The sequence below is a fragment of the Zootoca vivipara genome, chromosome 5 (genome assembly GCF_963506605.1).
Source record: "Zootoca vivipara chromosome 5, rZooViv1.1, whole genome shotgun sequence".
NCBI lineage: Eukaryota > Metazoa > Chordata > Lepidosauria > Squamata > Lacertidae > Zootoca > Zootoca vivipara.
This window is the reverse complement of record NC_083280.1, coordinates 72,144,010-72,160,761: the sequence shown is the minus strand read 5'-3', so window position 1 is coordinate 72,160,761 and position 16,752 is coordinate 72,144,010. Positions and strand designations below refer to the sequence as shown.

Genomic DNA, 16,752 nt, shown 5'->3' with positions numbered 1-16,752 from the left:
TATTGTGATATAGGTTTCAAAAAATGCACACAAAATAATGACAGATGGAATTATCAGTGGTCATTATTCAATGTAATCAGATGGTATTCCTGTAGGTTCAGTCCCTAAATTCTTAACAGCATCAGGAGTGAACAACAAGTGAATACCGGTATTCTATGACTACTCTATTCTCCTCTGTTACCCTATAGCAGCCACAGGGTTGGCTCTTTGATTCCCCATTGCTGTATATGTTGCTGGGACTGTCCAAATTTCACCTTTTAAAGAGAGAGGCACCAATCAATGTTGGCAATGAACTACATGCCAGAATTCGCTTCTGTATGTCTGAAATGTTGGTGTATATTCAGGGTGGCATTCACAAAATTCATTTGTCATCGTCAGCATTCATACATGCATATCATTTACCAACATTTGCTAACTTTTGGACATTTACTACAATATTAAATGTGGAAATGTTTCACTGAGACCGATAATTCCTAGAATCTGCCAGTCCTATGGACTGGAACTCTTTAGCTTGGGATCTAGTCTCAGATCACAGTAACTGGCTCTCAACAAGTGAGATGAATGATATTACCCAAAGCATTTTCCACAGGAAACATTCCAGGAAGCTTCCCATGAATGCCATATACTACGTCAGAGCTGGCCCACCGAGGCAGAATACAGTGCTAGATGGACCATGAATGTAACCTAGTAAGGCCAGTCTTACGATCTTAGACATTTCCTCCATTGGTTGTAAGTGACCCATATTTGCCATCTCTACTCAGAGGTGCCTGCATTTTTTCCAAACTACTTAGCTCACCTCTGTTAGGTTAATTTTACTTTGGCTTGGCATACACAGCTAGCCTGACCATGTCAAAAGGATTTGAAGCCCTATAAACAGGCTATGTGTCATGCATTTTCTATGAGAGCACTCTTTGGCAAATGCACATGAATACCTGAGAGAAGTACACTCTAACCATGCTTTGTTTGAGAATTCAGTTCATCTGCACTTAAGGTTCCTAACCACATTCACAGCCTGATCCTAAGAATGCTTACTTAGAAATAAGCCCCACAGAATTAAGTGGGTAGTAAATGGGGTGAGCTCCTGTTGCTCAGTCCCAGCTCCTGCCAACCTAGCAGTTTGAAAGCACGTCAAAGTGCAAGTAGATAAATAGGCGGGAAGGTACCTGTAAACAGCATTTCCGTGCACTGCTCTGGTTCGCCAGAAGTGGCTTAGTCATGCTAGCCACATGACCCGGAAGCTGTACACTGGTTCCCTCGGCCAATAAAGTGAGATGAGCGCCGCAACCCCAGAGTCATCCACGACTGGACCTAACGGTCAGGGGTCCCTTTACCTATGATTTTACTTAGAGCAGACTCATTGAAATTAATGGCATTAACTTATTCATGTTAATTAATTTAAATGGGTCTACTGTGAGTAAAACTTAGTTGAATGACATCTAATGGGATTTACTTCCTAATAAGTATGTTTAGGATCACAGCCACAATCTCTTCCAAGATACAGCATCCATCTTCAGTTTATTTTTGTTTCATTGAGTTCTGCTAGAATTTGTCGGCACTAAATTGGGGAACAGGTGGACCATAGCTCAGAGGTAGAGAAAGTTCTTTGTACAGTGGTACCTCGGGTTACAAATGCTTCAGGTTACAAATGCTTCAGGTTACAAACTCCACTAACCCAGAAATAGTACCTCATGTTAAGAACTTTGCTTCAGGATGAGAACAGAAATCATGCTCCGGTGTAGCCCCATTAGCTAAAGTGGTTCTTCAGGTTAAGAACAGTTTCAGGTTAAGAAGGACCTCCGGAACGAATTAAGTTCTTAACCAGAGGTACCACTGTATGCACAAAACCAACAGCAATCCTTGCTATTGCCAGTTAAAAGAACTTAGGATGCAAGCAGAAAAAGATCTCTGCCAGAAATATTGGGAAACTGCTGCTGGTTAATGGAAGAGGCAGCATACAGTAAATTAAAAAACAACAACCTGAAAACAGAACAATGATACAAATATACTCAAAAATTGAAATCAGTATGGAACAACAAAATATTGCTAAACATAGCTCATTTTACACTTCAGAAGTACTAAATTCACTTTAAAAAGTTAAAAGCTAAGCCACCACAATCAAACATTAGAGGAAAATATTAAATGATGATGATGAAATTGTATTGAAATGTTGCTTATAAGATATTCTTAAAGGCCCAGCTGGGACAATTAAGAAAAAAACTTTGCTTGGTACCAAAAGATCATTTATGTGGGTGCCAGGTGAACCTCCTTAGGGAGTTTTCCACAACCAGGGGGACACTGCCAAAAAAGGCCCTCTCCATCAGGGCAACCTCCATATTTCAGAATGAAGGAAACTGTTGATCTTAAGGCATGGGAGGCTACATATAGGAAGAGGTACCTTCAGGTACTCCAGTCCCAAGCCATATAGGATTTCATAGGTCAGAACCACCTTCCCTTCCCTCCTTACCTTCCAATTCATTTATGGGTCTAATCCAGACCCATAAATGAATTGGAAGGTAAGGAGGGACTGCTCAGTATTCAGCACACTTACAGTGCTTTTGTTGATGTGGAATTCTGGGGAAAGACGTCAGTCAGGAATGAGGAGAGAAAAGAATATATGCTTGGCACATATAACATCCCAGATACAATCTCTCTGGCAGGACAGGATCTCAGCAGGACTGGGAAAGACCTCTGCCTGAGATACTAGGGAGCCACTACCTGTTGGAAAACATCTTTCCAGGTCTAGATGGACCAATGGTCAGACTAAGTAGAAAGCAACTTCACATGTTTATGACATCCTCTGGTAGTATGCAATACCACATGTCACAGTGGCACAGCAATTTTTGCTAGGCAGCAGTTCAACCTGGCAGATTGTGGTCGAACACCATTTTCATAAGATGGTCATGTATCCTACTTTGCAGAGGGCAATGCTCTGTTCAAAGGGCTGTCCAGGCCAAGTACAGTTTAATGATAAGCATAAGAAGAGAGAGCAAGGACCATGACTTTACTTACCAACGGTGAGCCCCTGGACAGGAGACTGATCAGGCACGCCAGTCGCTTGGTCACAGTCTTCCTCACTATGGTGAGTTGCATTGCATTAATACTTAAGTTATAGCAATGATTTCTAAATATGCAACTGTACCTTTAAATTGGGTGTGCAAAGCTTATCAAAATCACTGTCCCTTTGTACTGTGTTTCCTTGTTTCAGGTGATGTGTAAGCAGCCTGTCTGCAACACTTAGAGTTATGTTTTTTTCTTCCTTTGTTTACTTTTAAAATGTCACTTATAACCATGAGTATCTAGTCACATTGTTTTGATTATTACAGAGGGAGATTTTCCTGTCCAGCAGCATTGCACCAATATGACTTGAAGCTGATGGCAATGTTGACTGCATTATTTCCAATGCAGTGATTTTGTTCTTTAGCATAGTTTGGATTACAGCTGATTGGGAGGGAAACATACCAAAACACAGTATTTCATTAGAAATTATAGTCTAGATACAGGATACATATGGATTCTGGCTAATGCTTCCCAAATCAGCTGTGGGAATACACTAGTTACAGAGTAAATGGGAGTCTGTTTGCAGCCCTCAGCTGCTGCATGCCATGCATTTCAAATTCCTTTAATAAACATGTATTATTTTCACACTTGATGATGTGAGTGTACACTTTTTTCACTGCATAGATTATCAATGCATAGATTATCAATATGAGGAAGGAAGTCATCGCTTGAGGCAATTGTGATCTTCCACTCTTCTCCATGTTTGCTTTATTAGGCATAAGCTGCATTGCCCTACACTTACTCCTGCCTCCTGTACTACATAAGATCAAATGAATTGCTGGATCACACCAAGTGTCTGCTCCAGCCTCCTGTGCCCAACAGAGACAAGACAGATGCTTCTGGGAAGCCCACTAGCAGTTAATGAATGCAGCAACCCCTCCTAGCTGTGTTCCCCCAACCTCCGCTATACTGTCTTTGGACACGGAGATTAAATTGAGCCATTGTAGCCAATAGCTCCTCATAAACCTATCCTCCATGATCTTGTCCAGGGGCACCATCTGGGGGGACGGGGGGCCAAGGCCTCCCCAAAAATTTTAAGCAGGGGGCTGAGCCCCCTCAATATTCTGCAGCCCATGGGACTTAGCTGTGGTGGGCTCCGTCAGACCTTCCCTTGGCTGCAGCAGGCCCCATGAGGCCGCCTCCTGCTGCATGACATCATACACATGTGCTGGGGGCCCCTAAATTAGGACGGAATCCAGCGCATGTGATATTGTCCAATTCTTCTTTAAATCCAGTGGCAATCACCACGTCTCATGGCAATGAATGCAATAAGTTAAAGCATTGGCTGAAGAACCACTTCCATTTCTCTTTGTCCTGCATCTACTGCCAGTCAAGTTTCATTGAGTAGCCCTGAGTTCTAGCCTTATGAGGAAAGAGAAGCATTATCTCTGTATCTGCATCAAGCATAATTTTATAAAGATCTACTGACATCCTTGCCATTTAGGCCTTGCCTTTAGCTTTTTGTATATTGTTGTTTCTAATTCTTCCCCATATAATATCTGCCATGCTCTGTTTTAGTCTTGCCAAGTTTTAGCATTCCTTAGCGCTTCTTACATAGCCAAAGCATATGCACTGTACAGTATATTTAAAGCATACCTCCCCCAAACCCCAGAATCCTGGGAACAGTACTTTATTATTATTATTTATAAATTTATATACTGCCCTTCACAGTGCATTTTACAATATAAAAACACAAAAATACATACCGTAACAACAACCAAAAACAATTCCCTCACACACCATTTGAAAGGCCAAGGATCACCCTCTGGAAATGACAATCCAAGTAGGATCCCTCTGCATTTTCTTCTCACTCTGCATTTTCTCTTCATAACAAGCCTGCAAGTTAGGTTAGGCTAAGAGATAGTGACTGGTCCAACAAGCTTCCACTCTGAGCAGGAACCTCAGTCTCTGTAGTCTTAGTCCAGCTCTCTAACCGCTACTCTACACTGGTTCTATCTTCTATTGTGCAATTTACTCATCAGCTAGTAGGATCCAAATACTCTTTTCAAAATGTGGCCCTATTACTGTTAATAACTGAAGAGTGCAGGATATTCCTCTGTTTGCTTCAGTGTCTTTTGTGTGATGTACGTTGCTGCTTAGGGTGATTAGTCATTGTTTTGACTGTTGCACTTGCAGCCTGTCTCTTTGTCAAATGGATATTACAGTGACAAATAGTGCTCTTGCATTTCAGGTGGTACTGTGAAGGGAAAGAGCTTGAAAACTCACCAGATATTCACATCATCCAGTCAGGACAGCTGCATTCACTAGTTATTGTTGAAGCATTTGAAGAAGACACAGGGCGTTACTCCTGCTTTGCTTCTAACATCTATGGGACAGACTCAACCTCTGCAGAGATCTACGTAGAAGGTAAAGGCCTCTTTGGAACAGAAAGCGCTTGATAATTAACAAAAGGAAGTTGTACTGTGAACTTGGTTTTATGCGGCTTTGCTGCATAGTTCTTCCAAATGGAAATCAGTGATCCAAGAGCATGGAATGCAAACAGTTCTCTCTTTGATAGAGTCAGGTACTTGAATTTATTTCTTCAATTAAAATTGTTTGATAGACAATATTTGCTGGTTTTCCAAAGGCATTTGATTGGCCATTGTGAAACAGGATGCTGGACTAGATGGGCCATCGTCTTGATCCAGTAGGCTCTTTTTATGTTCTTATGAGTGAGGAGGAAATAGCTGTGCTGAAGGGGAGATGGACTTCTTATCGGCTAGGATAGAAATGGCACAGCAACAGGGTACTTAGCCGATTTACAATCTTTTAGATAGATGGGTGTACAGACAGATAAACATAATCTAAATTTACTGTTTTACAGTGTGGCGTGAACATGGGCTGAGAGGGGATGGATAACCTTGCTGCTGTACAGTACTTTTAAAAAAAGTATGGCTCGATGTAGATTATAAGGCAGCGACTTATATCCTTAAGACAGTTTTGTCAGGGTGACAGACACCCATTTGGCATGAAGGTGCACATCCTTTCCAATACCTCTTCCAGACTACTGTCACCAGCAGTGGTCAGCTTTTGGGTGCTCTACGAAAGGGCATAAAGGTGATATTCTGTATACTATACAGCTTCCAAATACAAAAAAAATCACAGTTGTAATTTTTTAAAAAATGTGATGCAACCACAAAAAAGAAGTGATGCCTTAATAGTAGACATGTAGGCTGGAAAAAGTGGGCTTAAGCAAACCCACTTAGCTGTTGGGTGCAAGCACAATTTTTTGCTGTTGAAATAGCCCATATGTTGCTGTTTTATTATTGCTGCTGTTATGAAATTATTCTTCCTGTTGTTAGTTTTGTGCTTTATTGTTGGTCCCTTTGTTAAAACCCACTTGAATGATTTTTGTGTGGGGTAAAAGTGACATACAAATAAAGCGGTAATGATTATTTATTACATAAAAATATTGGCAGTGCCCAAACCAAAACACATTTTATGAATGGTGCTAGACTCCTATCTGCTCTTGCCATGGAGGGGGAAAGTACCTATTCATTGATTGAAGCTGAGTAGAAAGCAGTGCTCACCCCAGCTAACCAACAGTTTAAAAGTAAGTATTACCCAGCCCACAAAGTCACAAAATGGTATTGGGAAGTTAGTGCACCTTCATACCAAATGGGTGTCTGTCACCCTGACAAAACTATCTTAAGGATATAATATGCTGCCTTATACCAAGTCAGAACTTTATAGCTCAGTATTGAGTTGCACTGGATTTCCAGGGTTTCAGACAGGGAATCTTTCCCAGTCCTGCATAGGAACTTCTGCATACAAAACCAAACCTTGTGCTGTCCAGACTCCTGCCCTTCCCCGTGACACTTGCAATAGCAATTACAGCCTTAGCTGGAAGAGAAATACTATTTTTTAGGAATATATCATATTGAAATTCACAATGGTACAGCACAGTGTTCCTGCGAAAGATGAATAGGCCCAGGGAAAGATGCCAGGATCCATCTCTACAAGAAGTTAATAGTAATTGTACATTTATCGCATAAACGAAAACCTCAGTGAGGAAGTTAAAAGGCATTATTAAATGTGGTGCCATGTAAACTGACTTTTGGTTTCCCACAGGAGCCTCATCTTCTGAATCTGAAAGCGACACGAGCACCAGCAAAGAAGAAATGGATCAGTAAGTCCATGTGTATGAGAGCTAAAATAGATTAGACATTGAAGATCCATTATTGAATTTCCCACCGATTTATATTTATTTTGAAAGCAGCTGTGGGAGTGGCAGAGAATTGGATCGTGACCATAGCACTGTGAGTGGAGGTTCTCTTTCCTCCTTTGCCATTTTCCCAATCTGGATAATCACTCCTACGTCACTGTTTGTTCCATTAGAAGGGAAACCATACATGTACCATATGTTTTCCCTAATTGGGGGGGGGGAGAGCACATGCGGGGTGCAGGGGCAATTTCATTTGGAAAGATAGTGCAGGGGTGGAAGGTAAACTGTAATTCTAATTAATACATACATCTAGGAACATAGGATTGCACACCCACAACAATCCTTTATTTTTTAAGTGAGATAAGGTGTGTGTGTTGAAGTGGACATCATCTTACAAAAGGCATTCTCTTTTTGTGTGAGAGAAAATGGGGAATCTGCTATTGGGAGCCTCTTTAGTCAAACAAAGGTTTTAAAAGCAAACAAAATGACCTTTCAGTGAAACTTGCTTTCTTTGTAAATGAATATACCTTCTTGGATATTTTCCCAGGTACCAAAACCGCACCAAGATCTCTTCAAATGTGCCTCCTCCTCCTCTTCCTCCTGTTAATACCACCCATCAAGAAACACCGAAACCACAACCTTCTATGGTACATCCTGTGTCGATACCTGCCTACCATGTAAGAGAGATAAATATTTATATCATTCAAGGAAGAAAAATTCCTAAACTGTATAAGCTGAAGCTTGCCTGCATGTTTTCCTAAGAGAGGGGTGGGCAACTTTTTGTCTGTCAAGAGCTACCGTGTTTCTCCGAAAATAAGACACCGTCTTATATTTATTTTTCCTCAAAAAAACACATTATTCTTATTTTCGGGGTATGGCTTATATTCCTTGAATGCTTAAAAATCCTGCTACGTCTTAAAATAGGGGAAACAGGGTATATTATGTTCTTTTTGAGAAACCCTGTTTTAATTCTGCTTCCAGGTGATTTTGAAAAAGCCATAGCTCAGTGGTGGAGCACATGCTTCTCGTGCAGGATGTCCCAAGTTCTAGTTCTGGAAAAGGTTCTTGCCAGACATCTAGGCGAGCTGTTGCCAGTCATTGTAGACAATCATCAGATGGACTTCAGGAATTATTCAGCGAAAGAGTAGGATAAGCAGTCAGGCTTCTAAAAAAGAGGGGAAATGTTGTGAAAAATGAACAGTTCGTGTGTCGTCATGTCAGGCCTTCTGGCTTCTCCAGAGGCTCCAGATGAAATGCTGAGGGTAATGTGGGACAGTTTTTCTGTGGGATTGTTTTTCACATGGACTTCCCTCTTAATCATGCACCGGAGGGGGTGGGAATTACATAAGTGTCAGGACTGGGGGCTTCCCTAATCTGCTGCTTGATAACTACTCTTGTGTCTATCTTCCTGTTTGCTTTTTAACCTCCAGAGTCAAAGCCCCACCAACTATTTACAAGGACTTGATGGAAGGCCCATAATAGCTGCTCCAGTGTTTACTAAGGTAACTTGCTTATTGCTTTTCCATAATGAGAAACAAATAGTTGCTATCAAGAGGGACTTTAACCTAAAATGAAACAATTTTTTTTAATAAAAAGAGGGTCCTTAACCATCCCCAGGCTGTTTCCTCTACCATAAAATATCTCTCTGAAGATCAGGGGTTTAGGGGTTGGACCTCGAGTTGCATTCAGCAGAGCTCTGCACACACTGGAGGAAGGGGGCAATGTTTATCAATTCTTCCTTCCCTCTGCAATCCCCTGTACTTCCTGAATAAGCTGCTCTGGGGGTTGAGGACAATGCAAAGTGAAGGAAGAATTGGCACAGATCAACTTCCATTGGGAAGCCTTTGATAGATCTTGGTTCTTTCTGCAATTGCAATCGCCAATCTGGATCCAACCCAGCGTTGTCAAGCATGGTATCTAGAGTCACTTTTGTAGAACAGATCAACACATTTTTATGTGGCATGGCTATTTGAAAACACTACATGTCTCTGTTCCGCAGAGTAAAGAAAATTTCCAGCACACATAGACATTCTTCTTACTTTAACACAGACAACTACTGGCATAATAATTATTCAGTTTTAATTTTAAAAACAATTTAAAACCATGTTATGGCCTGTCTCTGCTTTAGATGCTACAGGAAATATCTGCCTCTGAGGGCCAGCTGGTTGTGTTTGAATGCAGAGTGAAAGGAGCCCCTTCTCCAAAGGTCGAGTGGTACAGAGAAGGGACGTTGATAGAAGACTCCCCGGACTTCAGGATATTACAGAAAAGTAGGCTTTCCTTTCATTGCAGTCGCTTATCTGGAAAGGGTTGGCACTACTCAGGGTTGCATGGGCGTAGCCAAGGGGAGGCAGGGAGGGGCAGCTGCCCCTTATTGATAAAAATCAATAAAAATACATAGCTAACTGAGGTTCTGCACGCCCTAACAAAAGGCTTGCGCCCCCCCCCCCATAACAAAAATCCTGGCTATGCCCATGGAGAGTTGTAATATTTTGTTGTATGCTAGATGTAAATGTATCTGAATAATAAAAAGCAAGGAGCCATGGTATTTCCAGAACTTATGTTCCTCTACCACAAAATAGTATTTGCTATTTTTGTAGTGCATTTCAAGGGTTCAGGGTGCTTACCATGTGTTTTCTCAGTAGTCCTTACAACCCTGCAAGGTTTGTCATTGTGGTGCTTGATTTTTGTGATGTATTCTCATTGTAAGCAACTTTGAGCATAATTTTTTGTGGAAAGGTGGCACACAAAGAGATGAAGTGGTGGTGGTGGTGACATTAAAGAACTTGAATAAGTTAGTTACAGGTAAGTAGCCATGTTGGTCTGACGTAGTCGAAACAAAATTTAAAAATTCCTTCCAGTAGCACCTTCCAGTAGACCAACTAAGTTTGTCATTGGTATGAGATTTCATGTGCATACCAATGACAAATTTGGTTGGTCTCTAAGGTGCTACTGGAAGGAATTTTTTTATTTTGTTTTGAATAAGTTAGGCCCATTCATTTTAATAGGTCTACTCTAATTAAAAAAAATAGTTAAGATGCCACATTAATTACCTGGTGGGTCCTTAGGGAAAACACTGAAATAAATATTGAATGGAGTAATGTTTCTCTTACTTTCCTTTAGAACCTCGCTCTATGGCTGAGCCAGGTAAGTACACTTCTTTATCTTATATGCATAAATGTTCCATTATTTGAGCCTTACCAAATGCCACTGTGGCATACACAGGCTGAAGCAAAAAGTAAAAATAAATAAATGACTGCAGTCTACCATTCCAGTTCCTCTTCCAGAAAGTGCACAGAGACAGTCATGGCTAATGTATGTTTTTATATTCTTGTACACTGCCCTCAATTTTTATGAGAGGGTGGTATATAAATACTTTTATAAGTAAATCAATAGCTGGTATTTATTTACTTAGTCACGTGCTGTATTTGTATCCTGCTTGTCAGACAATTACTGTCTTCCAAAGCAGCTCACATCAAGGGTGGGTGGCGAGAGACTATCAAGCACTGCTGCCAAGTGTATAGACACACAGAAGGGAAGGGAAAGGAATTATCAGCTAGTTAAGGCCAGAACAAAGAGGTGAGCTATGTGGGCATTTATATCCAGTTGGGGCCAGGCTGATGTTCATTTGCTGGTGTTCTTCCTTGAATAGCAGCTGGTACCTGAGCTTTGGCCAATGGATGGGGCCATCCTGTTCTTTCCCCTCATGCCTGCAGTCACAGGGCAACCAGCAGTTGGGGGCTAAATGTTAATTCTGCCAGGGATGGGAGAAGAAAGTGCTTGCAGCTGCTCCTTCTCTGCTCATGGATGAGGCCAAGTTGGTCACTATGTTTTTCCTAGGAGGCAAGAGCAGTCTCCCATTGGCCTCAGTGGCTGATTGCAGAGGCCAGAGTGTGCTGCCTTCAGCTCTGCAGTCCCTGTGTAAGAGAAACAGACACATTTTCTGCAGCATTGTGCTACATTATCAAGCACTCTGCTCTACCAAGTGTTGGATTGCTGGCATGGTGGTGGGTCTGCTGCCTTTTATATCTTTTTCTCTTGACGGTAACAGAGATGCTATCTGCTATGAAGTTTAGCATCAGATTCATCTGGCCAGTAGGCCAGGTCCTTATCTCCCCTACCCCTTATGGGCACTCACCTGTCGATCACCTGATGTTACGATGATGTCAACTGACTTGAAAGCACCATGCAGGGCTTGCAAAGAGCCCCACACAGTGTGCTGAAGTGCTGCTGATAAGCAGACATGAAAGTCTGCTTACTTCAGGGATTTACTGCGCAGTCAGATTTCCTACAAGAAATCACAGTCACACAGCCAGCCGCATCTCTATCTGCCCCACACCTGACTTCGCATCTGATATCAGGTATGGGGCAAGTAGTTGTGACTTGTGGAGGCAGGGGACAGCAGGCCAAACTGGGACCCATGCTGGGCCCAAAGTTCCCCAACGCTCTACAAAAGCAACAGCAACAATCATATATCTAGTTAATGAGTGTAAGCCATATTGAACTCAACAAGGTTTACTTCTGAGTAGAGATGTATAGGATTGTGCAGTCCTATACATTTCTACTCAGAAGCAAGTCCTGTTGAGTTCAGTGGGACTAATTCCCAGACCATTGGGTACATGATTGCAGCCCTGAAAAGGCTGTAAACGCGGACACTAACTACTTTAATTGGTGGGGAGATAAGGACCCTGTTCTCTCCTGTGAATGCTCTTATTTCAGATCAGAGGATTGTTCTTTTCCTAGGCTAGATGTGAATGAAGGAGTCAGTATTAAATCCTTTCTTTTCTTCAGTGCGAAATGTGCACCAGATGATGTAGGGATGTCCTATTTTTATCCTGCTTGCCAGTTGGAGAGTATTGTGTCACACCTCAGGCCATGCCAGTTATTCTCTCTTAACCCTCAGTTCCCCACATCCCCGCCCCACTCATGAAATCTGAGAGTACCACTTCAGGCATTCCACCTCTGAAACCGGAGAATGCCACATCGTGCATTCTACCTCTTGAGAGGTGAATCCTGACTGTTACTAGATTTTTTTCAATGCATTCCAAACCAGTGCAGATTTTCTGCAGGCAATGCTGAATTAAAGGGCATTGAGACCCCATGCAGTGCCATTCCTCTAGAACCCATTGACATGGCACTCCTTGTGCTATCTGAAATGCTTTTGATGGTGAAAGAAGACTCACTTGTTTGTACATGATGTGAGAGAGCACTTCATAAAAGTGGCACAGACGTACCCTTCCTGCAGGGAGGGACTGGCAGATGGGATGCCACCTGCCAAAAGATGTTGAGAACATTCACCTCAGAAGCACACGTTTTCCTCTCCCCCAAAGGCTGCTATCCCAGAGCAACTGAACAGGTTTAAATCCCGTGAGAGCCAAGAAGATTTAACTGTGTACTAATTCTAACTACAGTGGAACCTCGGTTTATGAACACCTCGGTTTACGAATTTTCAGTTTACGAATGCCGCGGACCCATCTGGAACGGATTAATTCACTTTCCATTACTTTCAATGGGAAAGTTTGCTTCAGTTTATGAACGCTTCAGTTTATGAACAGACTTCCGGAACCAATTACACCCATGCTTCGGGTTAAGTACGCTTCAGGTTTGGTACTCTGCGGACCGTCTGGAACGGATTAATCCACTTTCAATGGGAAAGTTCGCTTCAGTTTATGAACAGACTTCCGGAACCAATTGTGTTCATAAACCGAGGTACCACTGTACATGGGTTTTGGATAGTGACATCGTAAAAACAACACATAAACAATTAGCCTAGGGTGTGTGTGAGAGAGAATTTAGACTTATAAGATGCTTAAAGATGGTACTGAAGGGTAAAGAAAATGCTGTTCTGTCAGCCAATAGACATTTGGAGTATACACTCCAATGAAAGGTATAGACCAGCAACTAACATACAGAAAGAAGATAGGTGAAAAATAGGTGCTAGTCTTTTTGGAACCATAGACATTTTTAGTTTGAAGCAGCCCTGGACATCATCTTGTCCAACCCCTTGCTCAGTTCAGGAATCTTGCAGCTGTAGCAGTCCTGACAACATGCCACCCAGCCTCTGCTTAAGAAAAACCCACTACCTCCGAAGGCTGTCTGTAAGGTTTCCTTACAGTATCCACATACTCATTCTATTTCATCCATCTGGGGCAACAGAGAAGAGGTCTGCTCCATCTTCTGTGTGGCAGCCCTTCAAATATTTGAAAACCACTACCAAGTCTCCCTTTAACTTTCCCTTCTACAAGCTAAACATACTATTTCAATTGTTACTCATAGGGCTTGGTTTCCTATGAAGCAGCCTCAGAACATGTTTGCATTTATACTGTATATATAGAAGCATATATATGGAAACAGTTTCCATCTTCCATGACTCCTATACCTGAAATATGTTTTGCTGGGGCAGCATCAAAACCAGCAGCCTAAGACATTCCTCTACCAATTGAAAATTTAACCAGCAATCTTTTCCCAGTCCCCTGACTTCCCCAAACTAATATAGGGACATAGGAAGCTGCTTTATGCTGAATTGGACCATTGTTCCATCTAGCTCTGCATTGTCTGCATTGATTGGCAGCTGCTCTCCAGGATTTCAAGCAGAAATCTTTCTCAACCATACCTGAAGATGCCAGGGATTGAACCTAGAACCTTCTGCATTTAAAGTCCTGCCACTGAGCTATGGCCCTTCAAGAGCCATAATCCCTGAGCCTTATTACAACAATGCATGGAAATTTCAATGCAAGTTATGGAAGAGAACACCCTGGTGGATTGTGTCTCATGGACCAGATCTGCCTGTTGCCCACTCTACTTGCTTTGATGGTGCTCAAAATTAGCCCCTTGCTTGATATTTGATAGTGTCAACTCTAGATTGAATGGCCATTTTCCTCCACATGTTGTGATGGTTACCAGTATTTTGAAAAAGGTCACAGTTAGCTACGTGTCTACCACTTTCTGGTCATGCAGCAAAGAAACAGCAACACCATTGCCAGCTGAGTGTAATTACAGTGGTACCTCTATTTAAGTACACAATTGGTTCCGGAAGTCTGTACTTAACCTGAAGCGAACTTTCCCATTGAAAGTAATGGAAAGTGGATTAATCCATTCCAGACGGTCCGCAGAGTACTTAAACTGAAGCGTACTTAACCTGAAGCAAACTTTCCCATTGAAAGTAATGGAAAGTGGATTAATCTGTTCCAGAGGGGTCCGCAAAGTACTCAGCCTGAAGCGTACTTAACCCAAAGTATGAGTGTAATTGGTTCTAGAAGTCCGTACTTAACCTGAAGCGAACTTTCCCATTGAAAGTAATGGAAAGTGGATTAATCCATTCCAGATGGGTCCGCGGAGTACTTAAACTGAAAGTACTCAAACCGAAGCGTACTTAAACCGAGGTAAGATTGTATTAAAGTAGTCCCAAACAGGGTACACTTGGAGGTCCCCCATTTATCTGGTGCCCTACCCTATAGCGTGATTATTTTATTTGTTAATTCACACCTGCTCTGTGGTAAAATTTGCCAATTCCGTTGTGATGGTTTTCAGAGGAGATTTGCACATTGGTCATTGCGGAGGTGTTTTCAGAAGATTCTGGGAGTTTTACGTGCACTGCAAGCAATAAATATGGGACAGTCTCCAGTACAGCTCGCTTAAATGTAAAGGGTAAGAGATGACTGTATTAATCCCTTTGCAATAATCACAGACATATTGATATGTGGCCTGAACTTCAGAGAATATGGAAAAGAGTTTGGGTTCGGCAAGGAAGCAGCCTTTCTCAAATACATTTCCTCCAGTGTGAAAATATTTCAATCCAATCTGGTGACATATCTCAAACTGAATGTGCCTAAAGACACCAATTTCTTTGAAAGTGTGGGGAGGGGGCTTATTTTTTTGTTCAGGTGTTTCAAAATTATTGATTAGTATTGTGTGCTTGTGAAGGGGTGGCTAAACTGAAACAAATAAGTAAAATAAAATGTGACAAAATTTAAAAGGCATATTAAAATATTAGTCATGATCCTCAGATCCATATGTCAGTGGGGTTCTAATGTCTTTTATTTTACCAGGCATATGTTTAAGGTTCTACTCATCCATGTTCCTACTAGTCAGGATTCATAAATTTGACTTCTATCACTCTGTTTTCACTGCTTTCTTGAGTATTTTTAATCAGGATTGTGCAGTTACACCGCAGGAAGAGCAGGCCATTTTAACTGCTCCTTATCTGTCACACTAAGGTTTGTTTGCACCAATTGCAAGAAAATCAAGTTTAGAGTATTTTAGTTCTCTCTGATTAATATGTGTATGCTGTCACTGTAATTGAGTTCAGCATATTTGGGTCACAGGCACCTCCAAAGCACACATCCCCAAACAAAAATCCTAAAATATTTTGTCTTGCTTTCAGTAATCTGATGTGAGTGACAAAGCTTGCACACCACTCAAAATGCATTTTGCCCCTTCTGTGCACCCCTGTTGTCACTGATTTGTGTATGAGTTACCAAGGCCATAACTGTAATGCTTGCTATTCCAGGACCTGAGGACCAGAATAATAACGCTGCTCTCCATACTATAAGTTCTATCAGTATAGTTGCTGCTGAGCAGCAGCCTTCTGCACCTGCCCCTTCACTTCCACGGGTGGATCAGCCTCCAAAGCCTAAACTGGAAGGAGTTCTTGTAAACCACAATGAACCTCGGTCAAGTTCCAAGATAGGCCTTCATGTGCACTTTAAGCTTCCTGAAGATGATCAAGGAAGCGAAGCTTCATCAGAGGGTGGAGGAGGGCCTACAAGTCAAACCAGACCAAACTGCTTCCCAGATAAGATCAATGGACAGATATTTAAAAACCAGGAGCCAACCTCACCTTCTAAAGAGCCACCTCCTGTGTTGGCTAAACCAAAACTGTAAGTAAGAAGGCATTTTTAAAGCTTTAGCCGTGTCTGAAATGGAATTCCATTTTAATTGTTAAAAGCATTCCATTTTGCAAGTCTTAATATACTGTGGCCTGATTTGCATGTTAAAATAAAGCAAACCATGGCTTACTGGGGCCGTGCTTGCTCCCAAAGAGGAATTCATACCTGCTTTGCTCTTTCCACATCATTTTAAGTCAGTGTGGTACAGCAGCTAAACCAAGGTTTGGCTTTGTGTGTTGTCCCAACCAGGGACTGTGATTAAGGACTTACCTCCTTAGCCATGATCTGTAACACACCTGTTGTTACAGAAGATTGTGGGCCCTGTCCTGACCCATCATGAAGACTGCCACTCAGAGGAGGGTTAGGTGCAAGCAAGATGGAGAAAAGCAGGTGTGGCATTCTGGAACAAACTTGGTGTTGGGGCAAGGTCAGGACTCTGAGCAGGGACATACCGGTAGGGGTTGACGCAGTGTCCAGTGGCTTGAACCCCAAAACATATGTTGTTTCAGTACTGGCCTGGAGCAATGGTCTAGGAAGGATTTGAGAATCTACAGTAATTGGAAATCTTCAGTTGATTTCAAAAGCAGTGCATGCAACCAGTTCAATGGTTTTCTTACTGGCCCTAATAAAGATCTCATCCAT

At 41.9% G+C, this 16,752-nt stretch overlaps 1 protein-coding gene across 10 annotated transcripts in view; it reads left to right on the top strand.

The window, feature by feature from the left end:
- MYPN (myopalladin) overlaps positions 1-16,752 on the top strand; it is an 86,332-nt gene that overhangs the window by 30,153 nt on the left and 39,427 nt on the right. For all 10 annotated transcript variants that reach the window (XM_060274943.1, XM_035138553.2, XM_035138548.2 and 7 more), the window contains 8 exons: positions 5,249-5,424; positions 7,129-7,186; positions 7,770-7,899; positions 8,653-8,724; positions 9,351-9,492; positions 10,346-10,369; positions 14,753-14,869; positions 15,732-16,101. In XM_060274943.1, the coding sequence (XP_060130926.1) occupies positions 5,249-5,424; positions 7,129-7,186; positions 7,770-7,899; positions 8,653-8,724; positions 9,351-9,492; positions 10,346-10,369; positions 14,753-14,869; positions 15,732-16,101 (1,089 nt within the window). The remainder of the gene's footprint in view (positions 1-5,248; positions 5,425-7,128; positions 7,187-7,769; positions 7,900-8,652; positions 8,725-9,350; positions 9,493-10,345; positions 10,370-14,752; positions 14,870-15,731; positions 16,102-16,752) is intronic.